The 17,006-nt window shown below is 43.4% G+C and overlaps 1 protein-coding gene across 1 annotated transcript; it reads right to left on the bottom strand.

Annotated features, from left to right (window-relative positions):
• Positions 1-12,143: 12,143 nt before the first annotated feature.
• CLDN5 (claudin 5) lies at positions 12,144-15,913 on the bottom strand. Its single transcript, XM_042034890.1, has one exon. The coding sequence runs from the start codon at positions 15,809-15,811 to the stop codon at positions 15,161-15,163; it is 651 nt and encodes a 216-aa protein (XP_041890824.1). The 5' UTR covers positions 15,812-15,913; the 3' UTR covers positions 12,144-15,160.
• Positions 15,914-17,006: the final 1,093 nt, after the last annotated feature.

Consider the following 17,006-nt stretch of genomic DNA (forward strand, 5'->3'; position numbering starts at 1 on the left):
TCACTTGCCATCTCTGCCTGAAGAGATAACTATGCTTTTGACTGATGATCCCAAACAGAAATTACGGCTTTAATGAGTCATTTTAAAATAAATAGAGCACTGAGAAATCAACTAAGCCTCTTAAATGTATAGTTATATTCCACCTAGCCATCTCTGAATGCAAATAGAAACATTCCCTAAGGATTATATTGAAGCTGCAGTAACTCTTCCAACATGTTGGCTTGCTGTAATAATAGCCTCCTAATCAGGTCTTTAAATATTTCTGCTGCTGCTAATCTGAGAACAATAGCAGTATGAAACAAATCCTTTAAAACGTTTTAGGTTTTTCTAACAAAATAAAATGATGAAAAACCTTAAATACGAAAGTACTGAAGCGACTGAACAAGCTGATTTATACCATTCCTGCTCAGTAATTCATGGCTGGTTTCTTTATGGGGTGATAAATTTACACATAATTGAAATTGCACAGTAAGGACCTGATCTGATTGGAATTGAAGTGAATTCCTCTCCACAAAAGAATTGTGGTGACTTAATAGACTTGTACCTACCAATGTCAAGGTTGCATAGTGGGTAAGAATTCACTCTTACCTCCTTTCCTATTTCTCTTTAGGAGGAAAAAAAAAAAAAGAAAATTCAGGAATGTTACAGCTTCCTTGTATGAAAGACCTACACGGTCTGTGCCAGTTTGATTGTGGCAGTAACAGCCACAGGGGGAGGCCAGTGGGCTTTGGTCAGTGGCTTGGCCTCTTTAATGTCAGAAGCAGGTGCTGGGGAAGGGTAGAGAAACAAAGCAGTTGCATATGGTGCTTCCTTCCAGATACAAACAAGTGCTGTCCCAGTGCTTGTGCTCAAGGACATCCTGAGCCAGGTGTGGTTTCTGTGTGTTTGGTCACTGTCAGTCATTATCTGGGAATCTGGATTCACTTCCTCCCAGATCCTTGCAAAATTCTTGCCTGTGCAGTATCTTTTGGTGAGTAGATCTGCAGCCTAGCTAGATATTGTATGAAAAACTACAACTCTATGGAATAGTGTGTTAGTGCTGATTGTTCTTATTAATGGAAGTTAAAATCTCTTCAGTGATTTCTAAGCAAATTACTTTGCAAATATTCATTATTTTTACTTGCTATCATAAAACTTTTTATTATAAAGAACAGAAAACATTCCTGGGTTGAATATTTGGCGATATAAGCAGATTTTGTCTTGATCTACAGGAGTATATATGTTTATCATCAGACTGTCTTTTATGGTTTGGTACTTAGATGAAAAGGTAGTTGATGCTACAACAATAGGAGCTCTAGTTCATGAGCCATATCAAATTTAGCTACAGTATCTGCTGGTTTTTCCCACTACTCCCTGTGACTACTCTCTTAGAGCCTACTGCTCTGCATTTATGGCAGATGCAATAAATCAGAGCTACTTCAGAATCTGATGTTTTTAGCTGCTCTATCAGCAATTTGAGTTTATATTAGTAGATAGCAATCATCACTTGTAAACCTGACAGGATCTGAGAGAGCCATTGCAGTCTTAAAATGTTGAATTGCAGGAGAGCTGTTTGATTGTTTAGTTAAATCCCATGTACTCTAGAGAACTCAGGTAGGAAAAGTACCTTAGAATTGACATGTTTGACATCTTTTATGCTCCAGTTTCACTTTTTCCACTCCTGTTTTCAGGACAACTTTTCCAATGCTAACCTGTCCAGAAATACAAGAGAAATAAAGCTTTACATCACTCTAATCACTAGTCTGGAGTACCCCAGTTGTAAGGTCCAGAAGAGGAAGTTTTAAAATCAGTCTCTTTTGTACAGAAGTTCTTTGAAGATGGTTTTGTTGGGTTGAATTGGCCTCTCAGGGTGTGCTAACTTGTAAAGAGGGGAGTAGTACAGAGCAGTATTTATTAAAAGGGAAATGGAGTAATCACAACTGAGGAGGAATCAAAACGTAAAACACCAGGACTGTTCTCACGGCAATAAACAGTATCATTTGTTGATTTTATGTGTACATCTGTCAATCAATGGTTTTGGTTTCCTCATAGAAGGAATATTCTTGAAAACATTCCTCTGAAAGTTCCTTTGTGAGTAAGCTTGCCTTGAGGGAAAGAAAGCAGTGAAATGTTTGTTTCTTTAAATGGAAAAATTGAAATCCCTCTTGGCACTTGTGTACCATTGTTGGCTTCAAGGTGGTACTAAAAGTTCCCTTGGAGCAGATTCAAGAACTGAAAAAAAAGCTGCCCAGGGTGGAGCTCAAAAATGCCACCTTTATGTACAAGCATTTGGGTTATAAACACTTAGCAGGAAATACTGCAGAACATTCACTAGGGAAAGAAATTTATGTGAGCTTTTTATTTCAGACTGGACTCCCATTCTGTTAAAGCATTTGACTATTGATTTTTGTCATTCAGAAGGTGGCAGAATTAGAGAAGCAATGCAAAGGTCAAATATTGAAAATAGGCAAGAGATCCTTTACTTCATGGTGCCCGAACTCATGACATCCCTGGGTCTGACAGAGCAGAGAATGTGGGTTTCCCAGTCACTGCTGCTGTGTGATAGAATAATTTTGACTTCCTCTGCCCCCTCAAGGCAGTTGTGGCTGCTGGGTTTTTATCCTGGCATCTGTTACCTTGACTTGCTGTCTGCTCCTGTGGTTTGTAGCTGGGCAATACGCTGTGATCTCAGTAATGAGAGACAAAGACTTGTCTGGTAATTTGATATCACAACAAGCATTTAGCAGAGTTGCTGATGCATGCTATTCTCAATGAGCTGAAGGCTCATAAGTCATTCTTAAATCAGAATTAGAATCAATCCCGTAGGAATCGATGGGTAAGCCTAATCATACCTCATGAACTAAACTAAGGTAAAATGTATACACGAGCTGTATCACGACGTAGCTCCTTCCTGTACTGGGTCTGGGTTTATTTTAATAAGAGATCTGGGGATTTTTTTATTCCCTGGTTCAACACCATCCTTCTCTGAAGTCTTTGCCACTTGCTTAAGAACTGTAGATGACTTCTCTGGGTATTCCTTCACGTTAATGGCTAGGTTGCCTGTGTTAGACAAGTACCATGACATTCTGGGTCATTTTTTTTCTTTTCAAAACCTGTTTTAATTGAAATGATTCCTTTCTGGCCCTTGCAAAAGAGATAATACTCCCTTACAACAAAAGGGTGCTGTCTTTTTAAGTGGATGTAGCACTTAGAGTCACCTCTTCTCATTGCTGCAGCTTGTCTGTGTTTCCAGTCCTCGTGGTGTTGGTGTCTCTTTCCACTGTTTAGCTCAGTGGAATTTACTTTCATTTAATCATTCATTTGCAGCATGTCAGTGGAAAATCGGAGGTACCTGCCATTGAATTGGAAAGAATTCACAGGGACAGTCAGCTCTTAGTATGTTTTTATTTGCTGAAAGAAGTCACCAAAGGGCTCCTGAAATAAATATGCCATTAATAACGATCTACTGTCTGATGTGAAAGTCTAACTGGATCAGTAGCCTAGAAGGAAGGGGCATGTAAAATGGTCAGTATAGTAACTCAGGGCTCAAATAGCCAGAATCCAGAATGCACTGGATCAAGCATGCTCTGAGGTCTGAGATGACCTTCTTGGACCCTGGCTAAGTTCCTCGTCTGAGACACATGCTCTGACCAAAATGTCCCCTCCTTATTGTACAGGATGATATTCATCTTTAAAAAAATTAGCATTATAAATTTTTTCCTGAGGCTGCTGTGCTTCCTTCAGGGAAGTTTCTTTTAACTGGAAGTGGCTTTGTTACATCCTATGGAAGCTGTTAAAATTAATACATTAAAATTAAAAAAAAAAAAAAAGGAGATGCTCTCCCAACAGTTCTGGTCTTTTCCAGTGGTAACTGCCAAGTGCAATGAAACTCAGAAGAGCCTTCAGCAATGTCCAGCTAATCCCTTGTGTGGGGCAGACTGTCTTAGGAGCTTTTTTTTACAGGATCTCAAGTTTGAAAAACTGTTGCCCTACAATGGAAACAAGATCTCAACAGCTGCAGAACTTGTGCTGTAATATGATTCTGCAACCTGATACTTTAGTTGAGAACTGTGGTGTTTCATGGTGCAATTTGGTATGTGCCACACTGCTCAAATAATTGCCTTCTAAAGAGAGCCAGAGGTTGTTTAGTGTTTAATTTACACTGTCCATGTTTGCCTCAATTACACAGTCACTGCTTACTAGGTTAAATCAATATCCAGATTATAGACAAGATCAAATTTTGTCTATAATTGAGAGTTCAGGTGACTATCTAGCACCAGACCAGATCACCACCCAACACTGATTGTGGTATTTTCTTTGGGAATTTTAAGATGTTACCTGTCATCTCAAGCTTTACTTTCTCACTTGCCAAAATCTTCATGGTTGAGAACATTTTCTACTTGAAAAATACAACACCTGGTAGGCTCTTCATTATTTATAGCTCTTGTCAGTAAAATGCATTACCCTCCAGGGTTAATGGCTCTGCAAGTGTGTGCTATCAGAACAGCACCATTTCTGGACTGTGTAAAAGTTACATTTTGAAAAATTAAGCACAATCCTTTAAAGACCTGTATGCACATATTGTAAAGCACTCATGGAATTTCCCAGACATGTCTGTTCTAGGGAGGGAAATATTGTCCCCCTAAAACATTGTAAGGAAAAGCCAAACCATCCTGCAGTTTTTCCCTCTCTGCCTGCCTGTTTTCTCTCCTTGTGAGATTTTTCTGCTGCTGTGTTATCTGCCTCCAATGTTAAGCTAAACTGCCTCCCATTCTTCCTACCAAAGGGCTGAATCTCCCTCCCGTGTTTAGGTTTCTTTATCCTGTTATTGGGCTGCAGTTTGTTCACACCCACAAAAACAGCATACATGGGTGTTGGATTTGGTTACCTGCTTTGCAAATCCACTGTGTGCTGTTTCATGAACACGAAGAAGGGGAAGAGTATTGTTGTTTCAGCTGGTTCCACTTGCTGTGTAGCCATGTAAGTAGATTAGCTGATATCAGTGTTAAGGACAGAGTAGTTAAAACAATAACTTAATGAACATATCCTTTTTATGAGACCTTTTCCTTGCAAAAGCTACTGAATTCTGACTCATTTTTCTGACTCATATGGAATTGCTGGCTCCTGTTGGAGAATATCCCCTTAGTAAAGTCCCTGAGCATAGCACACTGTGTCAAAGGGACAGAGCTTTCCAACTGTTGCATACAAAACTGAGAAGGGGAGCTGAAAAGGACTGAAAATGACAGGGTGAAGTACAAAAATAGGAAATAAAGAACTAAGAGGAAAAGAGAGACTGAGTAACAATAGAGGGTAAGCAGTAAATCTGGTGTGCCTTTCTAGCTCAGGAAGGTGTCTTGGAATCTGTATTTCAGGGCACCCACTGGGTGGTCACCAGAGCTCTTTGAGTGTGTGAAATGAAATGGAAAACAATAGCTCAGCAGCAATTGCTTTTTTCCCTCTGATGAGGTGTTCCTTGAATTGCCAGCACGACTCCTGCTTGATTTAGCAGTGAATACAGCCAGGCATTTCCTGAAACGACAGCACTACATGGCACTATTAGAAATGCTAAGTGAAAGGTTCTTCTGTGAATAATGAGGGAAGGGGAATAGGATATGGGAGTGTGTCCCACTAAACTGTCTGTGCAACAAAAGGGGGAATGAAATGTAGCACAGCTGCACGGGGGTCATCTACCCGGTCTGAAAACCCTCATCTCATTCCACAGAGAGGTGATAGGAGCCAACAAGATCTGTTTGGAAGAGGTATACCTTTTTGGAGTAGTTAGAAGCTGAAAGCCAGCATTGTTTGTCTTAATAACTTGTCTTCTTTTTTTTTTAACTCATATTATCTAATAAACTCTCAGCCCTCTTAATTCTTCACTGGGAATTTTTGCCAGTAAATGTAGATATTGTTTGTGTTATGGGCTGATATCCCATTCTGACCAATCTCCATGTATGTATGTATCTGCTTACTCATCTGTTCCATTATCTCCAAAAAACCAATAAATGATTCCTTTTTAGAAAGGGTACCTTGTCTGAGCCTTTCAAAGATGCAAATACAGTGCATGGCTCCAAGAGTACTGCACTGACTTGGCAGAAACTATTTAAGAATCACTGCTACTCCTCCTCCTCCCTGATTACAGCCCTTAGGAAAAAAAATGTGATGACCCCTCATTTTTTTGTTATTCAGCACATTTTTGTGGTCTTTTCTTTCATTAAACTTTGTATTTCCTCTTTGCCTCAACTTCTTCCTTCATCAGGATGGACATTAGAGAGCACCTCATTCAAATGGACAGGGAGACCCAAAAGGACATTACTGTGACAGGTTAATTAGTTATTAGCTAAGCAATATCTAGTCTCATCTCATGCCTTTATATTTAGTAACTTGTGCTGGTTTTTATCCGGGGTCCAATCACTCATATTAGTTCTATCCTTTTGTTTTTAGAACAAAAAAACTTGTACATTGCTGAGATCAGTTTTAAACCCTCCCACTGTCCAGGGCGTTCACCGCCTTACCTACATACATGTTCTATGTACTATTTTCTAGTCTGTTAAAAAAGTCCTTTCCTATTGTACTTTCAACTTGGGTACAATCTGAAAAAAAAGTTAACTGCAGTTCTACATTTACATTTTAAGTTAATTGAGCTCTTTAGTTTTTGCTTCTGCCCTGGATATGTTCATTTCCGTTTCCAGGCTCTCATTCCTGTTAACTGTTTATCAGTGTACAGTGTCTGTGCCTTCTCTGTCACCTCAGATACTCAGTTTGGTGCCTACAGCAGGGTGGAGTCTTACCCGACTTTGCTCATTGTGAAGCACTATCATTATGTCTTTCCTTTTTCTCCCTCTGAGTTAAGACCCTTCTGTTTGATTCAGAGTTACTTGCAAGGTCGCAAAGTGAAGTTCCACAGCAGTTTAAGTGCTCCTGCATCCTGCCTGCCCATGTTATGAGGGCAGGACAGACTAAGACATTTTGGTTCAGGAGAAGGATTGCAGTTTGCCCTTTCCTTTGCAAACCAAATTCCTGTGTGGAAACAGGTACTAAAACTGAAATTCTCAATTTCATATTGTGACGTGACTCAGACTTCAGTAACTCTATCAAGGGGAAAATACTCCCTCTTACAATTTAGCGCCCCCTCCTACCCTGCCTTTGAAGTGGGCTTGTTTTCTACACACCAGTGGAGTTCAACACTTCCACTGCAATCTGCCAGAGGCCATTTCTGCAAGGCTGTGAATACATTTTGCAGAGAAGGCAAAAAAATCTACAACCTTGTGAGAGAGGCAGGAGAAAAATGGATTGCTCTTCCCACCACCTATGATCAGCCTTTAGGACAGACATCAGTAATGGCTTCAGAGCGTGAAATGAGCCCATGCAGCATCCAGGTATGAAGTCAGGATTGCTGTACTGAACTAAAAGTGCAGGTTCTAAAGAATGTAATCAGCTCTGCAGGAATCTGGGCAGGATGCCATGGATAATAGCGTTCCTTTTAGGAGGAACACTATAATGATGGTATGGATGTCTTAAATAGTTGTAGTCATTAATAACCCCAGGTAGACAAGAAGCCTCTTTTAATATTATCCAAACAACAGCATTTTAGCCCTAGAATCTTAGAATGATATTGGCTTCTGGGAATATCCACTATCTGTAGTTGCAGAATAACTGCTTTAATGATGCCTTTGTTTAATTTCTTCCTAACCCACCCAATGGAACTCCCTCTTTCTCCAAACTGCTGCTCAATCCACATTGTTACAGTAGACAAAGATTATATTTATGGAGAAACTAGTTCCATATGTCTGAAAAGGGACATTAATGTGTCTTATACCTTTCTGAAAAATAGAAATTCCTCTTCCATGGCACAAGCTGTGGGAGTTAAGATTTTATAAAACTGGCAGGTATTTGTGTGCATAGATATTCTCAACTGGACAAGACAAGAAAATCAGGAGAAAACGAGACAGTCTAAAAATAACATAAGGGTTCAAGAACATAATGGAATTCAAGTAGATGTTCAATTTTTAAAACTTGCCTTGCATGTCAACATTTTGAAATGTCAACAGTATAACAAAAATAAAGTAGATGTAAACAGTGAAATGTATTATGTTGCTTGGATCTTGGCAGTCGCTTCCAATGAAATAATAGCAGGAAATTATAGAGGAAAAAAATGGTGAAATCATTCTGTAGTCATTGGGTATTCATGTGAGTCTTCTGTGTTGAGATAACACTTGGGTTTATTTGTATTATAGAATGAAAGATTGCTGTTATAACTGGAAACTGTTAAAGGTTTTGTAGCTCAGGCTAAAGGTTATCCCGGCTGCTGCAACAGATATCCTAATTCTAACAAAAGATATACAGTAAGGACAGAACATTATAACTGGACGAGTAATCTAAAAATATACATAGTGCAAGAATTCTGCCGTGCTAGGCACTTGTTAGAGCTGATAAGAATTGGTGATTGTTGTTTGTTGCCCCAATCCTTCAAATATGTGAAGGTATATTGAAACTGAATCATACCATTTTGAGATTTCACATATGTTCTTGTCAAGCGGTGCCTATTTTTCTTTCCTGAGTGATCTTTTGTGCCCAAGCCTAAATTCTCTTAAGGTTTAACCTTCTGTGGAAGTGTTCTGATAACCAGCACAGTTAATGCTAATGAGTTATGTATGAGTGTAACAGAGGGGAATCGATTCAGCTCCGAATGTGTTTGAAAGTGGGAAAGGAGCCCAGAGGTACCCACATATGGTTAGAATAATTGTCATAGTACCTGGCGTGGCATCAAGAGGAATGTCACTCAGGGCTCTGTCAGCTAACCTGCTTGGTTGAAACTTCCGGAACATACACAGCTGAAACCCAAAAATGCATTTAACATGGCAAACTATTTTTGCTACCAGGTTAAAATTGTTGTTGTAGGATCTGGTTTTGTGCAGCTCCTAGCTTTTAGAGCATTTGTTCAGCCAATGAAAATCTTCTGGTTGTCTCAAAAAACCCCAAAATGTTCCACAGCCGGCACAGCTGGCACTAGAAGGTGTAAGACCTAAAATGGGCATGTGTAACTTACCTCCTTGCAGGAGCCAGCAATGACAGAGGCACAGGATGATACAACTGGCACAGAGTTCACAGCTTGCTCACTGGACCAGAGTCACTTTTGAGAGGGTTATCTTTTGTTTGCCTGGAAAAATCAGCTATTTTAAACATTTACTTTTGTTCTTCACTGTAAATAAACATGAACAGGCTTCGTCTCATCTGTTTTGTTTGTGTACACCAGAGCACCTCCCTGGGCCATGCAAACTCTCTGCCTGGCTAGTGCAGCCTGGAGGATCCACCAGAAGGGAACATCCCTGGATTTGGAGCTGAGGTGTAGTAAGGAATGGATCCACTGCTATTGCTGTACATAATAGCACTGGGGCACTTCCTCATGCCTAAACTAAGGCTATTTTTTCCAAAAGAAAGAGTAACTTGTGTGGATGACATATCAACTGAGCTTCAGGAACACACTGTACCTGCTATGAATATCCTACCAGCTGCTGCCAGGGCTTTAGTCAATTTGAGTGGCTTTTGCCATTCAAGGAGGATCAGAGTAAAAGATGCAGCTTATTTTATTTTCTGCCTGGTTTTCTAGATGGTCAAAGTCCTTCTGTACTGTTCTGTACTGGGTATCAGAGGTGGTCTTGTCATTTACTCTCCATTATTAATGTAATGAGATTTGTGTGCCTTGTTGAAAAGGCTGTGGCTTGTGGAGTGAGGTGCTTTCATTTTTTTTCCTTTTGTAGCCTGAGACCAAAACAGCTGGATAGTAGTTTCAAGGCTCATTCTTCTTTTGCTTTAATCAGTGCTGTATGTACAGTTCCCCATGCTGTATGATTCCATTGTTCTCAAATCAAAAAGCTAAAGCCAGTAGTTCAGTTAATGCACCAATTAATTCTAGTCAGGATGGGTAACATCCAGACTCATTCATATATTCATTTTCCTGTATCACTTTTAAAACAGGCTCTGATGCTGATGAGTATTTTCACATTTTAAGTGGTAAAGTTTGTGTGATATGATCCCCCATGATCCTGAGTTTATTTGGGTACGGCAATCAGCAACCCAAACTTATAGGTGCCAGTTCCAGAGAGGCAAAGCTCTCGCTCAGGGCAATAGATGAGTGGCCAGGGTGCAGCTGGGCTCAAGCATGATGAGAAGACTGGCACGAGCCCTGGGTAGATACCTTCAGCACAACACTTGTTTCCATGCTGAGTCCTACTACTCCCTACCTTTCTCTGTCCAATTTTGGGTTGAATCCACATGGTGAGCTTTGGAAGGAGGGGAAAGCTCAGTGTTGTAAACAAAATCCCCAAATGCCACAGACAAAGGACACTGTTAAATTGACTCATGATGTCTCAATCTGTGTTTAAGAAAAAGAAAAGGTGAAGGAAGTCTTGTGTATCCAAGCAACTGTAAAGCCTTCACTGTTGCCGTGGGAGGTTTTATCAGTGACGCAGTGGTTGAAGTTCTCCTTTTCTTCTAACTGAGGGTTCTAGTAGGTAGAAGGGGGTTTCTAGACAGAGAGCCTACTGCTGCAGAGAGTCAGCAAGGAACAGTCTGGAGTAGTCACACATGCACAGACACAAACAAAGGTCTGATCAAAATAAGAATGACAGAAGTCAGTCATGTCCAAAATAGAAATATAAGACCCTCTTGAGGCTTTGCTTTTGGAATTATTTGTCTTATCACAATCAGGCTACAAGTAAAGCAAATGCAGTATTTGACCTGAAAAGAGAACTCACCTGCTCTCTCCCAGTTAATCTAATACAGCAGGAATATTTGTTATGTTTTACCAAGCAGACTTATAAAAGCAAATCCTCAAACACGTGTACTTAATTAATGATTTTCTTCTTCGGTGCACACACAAAAAGGGATGCATTGTGGTACCATCTGATGCTGAATACTGCATTAATATATTGTTGAATATATGCATGAATTTGGCACTTACATGCGGCATATGGCTCCTGACAGGCAGGATTATCTTCTAGCATTACAGACACATGGATGAGTTGGAGGACACCTGCCTATGGAGTTTGAAAGATGGCCAAGGAAAAAGAAAAATTCCTTGCATAATATTTGATCAGAGAATAGGTTTTAAATAAAAATCTGAAGTTACACTGCTTTCTCACTTCAAGAGTAAAATGCTTTCATATATTCCAAAGAGCAGATGCCCAACAAACATCTCTGGACAGGAAAAGGAAATATTTCCTTAAACATCCTGCAGCAAACGTGACTGATTGAGCTTCCTTTTCCCTTTGCCTGGTGCATTTCCCTTCTTTGCACAGACAGGATCTAACCAGATTTGCAGGGTATGAACTGCAGGTTAATTCCAAATTCATAACTATGAAATGGTTCGTTTAGCAGGACAAAGGCCAAGCCGACAGACACCCTTTTTCCAGCTCAGCATGTGCATAGCAATGGGAGGGTGGCAAGGAGCTTTTGTTAATCTCAACCGAGCTGGCAAGAATGCTGCAAAATGAAGGCTTTGAAGATGTTTTTTCTTAATTTTTAAAGCAACAGTTTGTTAGAACAAAGCTTGAAAATCTTGCAAAAAAAAACAATCTGCAAAATATTGAATGTCCTCCCTGGCAGTCATATAACTTAGGCAGATTTCTCCACTAGCAATTAGTCTGTACAGTTTACTTTACCAGTCTTTATTGGTTTTGGGGGGTTTTTTAGATTCTGTTCTGCTGCATCTGTGAAAATGTTTTTCCCCCAGCTTGAATGCACTGAAAAAAAAAAAGAAATAGTTGGCAGAAAGAATTAGGGTATCAGGTCAGGTTGGGGCTGATCCAAGCAGTGGGATTTTTTCCTTTTAGTTTAAACGTGTAGAAATTGAAAGCTTTAAAAGCTTCGTGCTTAGAGCTGTTCCCAAAATAGCTGGGACTCACACTCCACTTCCTAATGTGCTCACATCACAAGACTAACTGCTGCTACTTGCTCTCTTTTGTCTGAGGCTTCAGTGGAGAGCTGAGATGCTGACTGCTCTGCTCTGCAAGGGAGCAGCCCTTCCTTCTTCCCCGGAGGTGACCCAGCTCTCCTCCCCAAAGGTAGCCCAGGTAATTTCCCTCTGGGCACCAATATCACACCCCACCTTCCTGAGCCCAAACAATCCAGTGGCTTTCACAAAGTACAGTGACCCTCTTCAGGGATTGGTTTACATGTTTTTATTTTTATAATCATAAATACAAAATAAAAATAGTAAACAAGTGCTATAGGTTTATCTTTTTGTTGGGATGAGGTTCAGGCTTGATCCTGAGCACTTCCAAGTTTTTAAGTTCAGGACTAGATCTTTGTTCTTAGAAAACAAATCATAGCAAAAACCAACTTAGACTTTTACCCCGAAGCCAGTGCCATCAGTAACAGCATTCTCTCAGGTTGTCTTTTAAAGCACAGCAACAACTAAGGATACTGAAGGATGAGAGTAAATGCAAAAATATTTTTACAAATGGACCCCACTTCCTGCAAGTATTGTTGGGTGCTGCCCCACTGACCTCAGCCACAAGTTATGGTTTTGGTAGGATGATGCTGTGTTTAGTAGCACGTGCACAGTTAGCACCGGCTTCTTCCAAGAGGTCTTTCTGTGTAATTTTTTCGAATTTTGGTTATAAGAGGATCCAACCTTGCCTTGATACAAGAAATTTGGCTTGTTAAAATTCCCTTCTAAGGCGTGGGTTTCCCTCCCCCTCCCAAAGACACCAGTTTTGATTTGAAATGCTAGTGATGCACTGTCCAGAAAGAGTTCATCTTTTGGTCAGACCGCAAATTCTGCAGCACTTCTGAAGGCTCTGCTGTTCAGAGACATGCAGACATTTGTCAACGGGGTTTAGTTCTTTAACTTGAGACAAAAGAGAGTGAGGTCCAGCATTTCAGCTAGTATCTGTGGACTCATTTTCTAGAGACCAGAGAGCTGAGCAAGGGTGAGGGTGGGTGACAAATACAGTTGGATGTTACAACTTAAAATAAAGTAGTCATGAAACAAATAAAGGCACCAAACCATATAACAAGCCAACTTTGGTAGATTTCTTGCAAAATAGATGCATTTAAATACATTTACAGTTGACAAGGTTATACTGTTCTTAAAAAGTTGCAATGATGAAATACAGAACATTTCATTCTTGTACCAAAACTACATATCACATCATAAAAACAATATTACAGCTTTTATTTAAAGGGAGACAGCGTTAGAACTGCACCTCTTTATAGAGAAGTAGTTGTAGACATACTGCTCTACTTTTGTATTGTCTGATAAAACAGACCCTGTTATTTGTGTGTTTAAAAAACAAAAGCAGTTATCTTCAAGAGGGTAAATCTTGTGCTCAATATTCAACATCAAAATTTGCAAAGGCAAGGCTTTAGTCTCTTATTCCAGTTTGTGAATTGTTGATATCTCCAGGATTTTAAGTTTGCTAAGCAAGGCAAGAACAGAGTCAATGTAAATCTGTCAGACCCACGGCTATGGTTAGTCCATAAGTCTGGTGTTATCAGAAAGCTGCAAGAGTTAATGCTCAGGGCAGGTGTGCACTGTATTGGTACGTGATTGTGAGGACCTATGAGGTCGTAGTGCTGCTCTCTGAGGAGTATAAACAGCACATTTCCTCGCTAACTCTTGGTAGAAATCTTATGGCAATGCTGATGCTGCCACCATTAGTAGCATAATCCTGTGTGGATTTACAAGGAATTAGATTGGAGGAGTATCACACATCCCCTTAAGCCCCTCCCTTAAAAAGGTTTGTCTCTGCAGTGTAAAATAAAAAAGTATAAGCTAATATTTCAGGCTGTGGTGAAGTTCAGGAGGTGTTGAGCTCAGGAAAATTAGTTATGTTGCCCAAACCATCTTCCTTCCAGTCTGCAGAGTATTACCAAGGCAATGCAGAGGAGCTGAGAGCTGTGAGAGTCATGACTTCACAACTGATCGATCACCTGGCATAAAGTCTCAGTCAAGATATTTTTGGTAAAATTCTTCTAGCAATTTTTTACTTGATTTGGTAAATGAAGGAAAGCACATGTTAACAAAATCATAGTGGGGAGCCAACCAAGTGCATGTCCAACTGAACACACATTTCAAAATTGGCAGCAAGCAGAACTTGGCAAGAAGGCCACCAAGGCATCATTCCCCCCAACCATCAGTATCTGGGGCGGTTTTTATGTTTCCAGTCTCCTGTAGTGCAGACGAGAGGAGCAGAGGCCCTGCTGGAGCTAGGACATATAGTGATCTCCTAGATTTCTTAATCTAGTCCTCGAATAATTCTGGCAATGACTTCATATTCAAGTAAAAACAGAGCATAAGCTGAAGAAAGAGAAGAGATGAAGAACCTCAAGGGACAACTCAGTGTTATCTGATTTGTACTCCACTAAAGGACAGCAACTACCTGAAATCTCTTTCAAGGTTTCATATACACAGACCAATACATTTCACTGAGGGACTGAAACAACTGAAGAAAGCCAAGTAACTTTCTCCAAACAGTTACTGCTTGCGGGATTAAGGACCAAGGTTAGTGTCATGCTTTGGACAGAATCCCTATTTTATTTGCCCAAATAGATCAAACCCCCCCCCCCCCCCTTATCAGTCCGAGCGGGAACTGCCAAATGTAGCCTTTTGGGAGAGATGACGGAGATGGGAAGCTGCTCCTCGGCTACAGGGCGCATCCGACGCCCGGTGCCAGCAGTCAGGCGGTGCCCCGAGGCACCGGCAGCGACAGCGGGCGGTAAAGTACTCACAAGTGTCACGATAACGCCGGGGAAGGGCCGAGGCCCGCGGCAGGAGCCGGGCGGGCAGGCGGCGGCGGCGAAGCCCGGACGGGGCGTCCCGGTAAACGCCGCCGTGACTCGCCCGAGCTCCTTGGTTCCCCCGGCCGCCCCGGGCGGGGGAGACGCTGGTTCGGCTGCTCTGCGCGGCCGCGGAGGGCTCTGCTCGCCCGGCAGCGCGGTCGGTCAGTACCGGGAGCCGGCGGCGCCGAGCGCGGCGCTGCCCGTAGCGGAGCGGCCGGACCCGCCGGGGAGCCGGGCTGGAGGGCAGCGGGCGCTGCCCTGCCTAGGGCCGCCGCTTCACGGGGGTCCCCGTTAAGAAAAGCCTCCAGGCAGGGGAGCGCTGGAGCTCCCCGCAGACGCTCCCGGCCCGCAGCCGTCTGTCCGTGCCCCGCAGGGCTGCGGAGCGGGCCAGCCCCGCTCAGACGTAGTTCTTCTTGTCGTACTCGCCGTTGGACGTGGGCCGCCGTGGCGCCGAGTACTTAACGGGGAAGGAGGTCTCGTCGCGCTGGGAGCAGGAGCAGCAGCAGATGAGGCAGCCCCCGAAGAGTAGCAGGGCCGTGGCCGCCCAGCCGATGTAGAGCGCGGCCCCCATCTCCCGCTTCTGGGACGACGGCACGGTGGGGTCGTAGAAGTCGCTGATGACGATGTTGGCGAACCAGCAGAGCGGGATGAGGACCAGGACCCCGCAGAGGATGTAGATGGCCCCTCCGGCGATCACGATGCGGGACTTCATCTTACCGGGCCGGATGCAGTTGGTGCACTGCGCGCCCACCACGGTCACCATCAGCGCCACCAGCCCCAGCAGTGCCACGATGACGGTGAGCGCCCGGCCCGCCTGCACCTCGGGCGGCAGCGCCAGGATGGAGTCGTACACTTTACACTGCATCTGCCCCGTGCTCTGCACCACGCAGTTCATCCACAGCCCTTCCCAGATGGTCTGCGCCACCACGATGTTCACGTCGATGAAGGCCGACACCTGCCACATAGGCAGCCCGCAGGCCAGGATCACCCCCACCCAGCCCAGGATGCCTAGTCCCAGCCCCAAAATTTCCACCGCCGCCGAAGTCATGCTGCTGACACCGCTGTCCCACGGGCTCCGCAGGAAGGAGGGCGCAGCAGGTCTCCTGCGCTGCCCCGGGCGGCTGCCGAGCCGGGTCTGAGCGGCGCGGTCGCGGGCAGTGCTTTATGAGGAGCCGCGGGGCGCCCGCCCTCCGCCCCCGTCCCGCCTGGCCCGGCCCTGCCCGGCAGCAGCACCGCCCGCCGCGGGCCGGCACCGGGCCAGGGGCAGGGGGCGGGTGTCCGGCCCTTCCTGCTGCTCGAGGGGTCCCGCCGGAGCTGGGAAACTTCGCTCTGGTCTCCCCGGCACCCTGATCTGGGAGGAGCTCGCAGGAACGCTGCCCGTTCCCAGTTAAGCGTGGGGCGGGAGGCATCTTGTCTCGGATTTCGGCTGTTCAAATTCCTTTCAGTGCCGTTATCTGTGTATTTCCTATTTACTGATAAAGTCCGCAGCCAGACCTGTGGAGAGGTCTTGCCAATACAGGCACCCAGCAGTGTGGAAGTCCTGGTTATCGGAGTGTAATCGATCATTTTTCAGAAGACTGAGCACTGATGGACAGACACAGCTCTCTCCTGCACACTGTCAGGCAAAAAGTTAAGAAAACACTGTCAAACGCTTAGGAGCCACCCTGAAAATGGAAGCGCTTTGAATATGGGATCTGCATGTCACCTGTCAGTACCAGTAGACAGATTCTTAGTTTGGTCCAGGAAGAATAACTGCTCTTAGCTTACACCAGGCATGAAACTCTGTTAGTTCTGATCCTGGTGCCAAGAGCAAGGCATACAATTTACACGTTTTCACAAAGACTCCAAACCTGACTTTAGTGTTTTAATTGCTCGAGTACATTTTGAATCTTTATGGTATGTTAATGAGTTACATGGCCCTGTCAAAAATCTGTATTTACAAGAGGTTTTATCATCAGGCCGGGCAGACACTGTAATTGCTACAGTCTCTTCATGACTGCTGGTGTCCTGGATTGTTCTTGCAAAGTAGCCTTGGTTCAGCCCCTGCTGCAGCCAGCAGCAGCTCTCAGCCCCCCAGGCTGGCAGATGCAGGGAGTGTTTGTGGTGTGAATGCTGCAGTTACAGAAGCTGGAGAAAGAGAACAGACCTCACCAGCTGCCTCACAGCACTCACGAGGAGCTGTGTTCCAGTGGCTTTGCACTGGGTGTCCTGAGAAAGGCTTGTTTTGATTGCAGTAAGTTAGG

This window comes from Corvus kubaryi, unplaced genomic scaffold (genome assembly GCF_017639235.1).
Source record: "Corvus kubaryi isolate FWS band 111438036 unplaced genomic scaffold, C.kubaryi_AGA036_p1.0 37382, whole genome shotgun sequence".
NCBI lineage: Eukaryota > Metazoa > Chordata > Aves > Passeriformes > Corvidae > Corvus > Corvus kubaryi.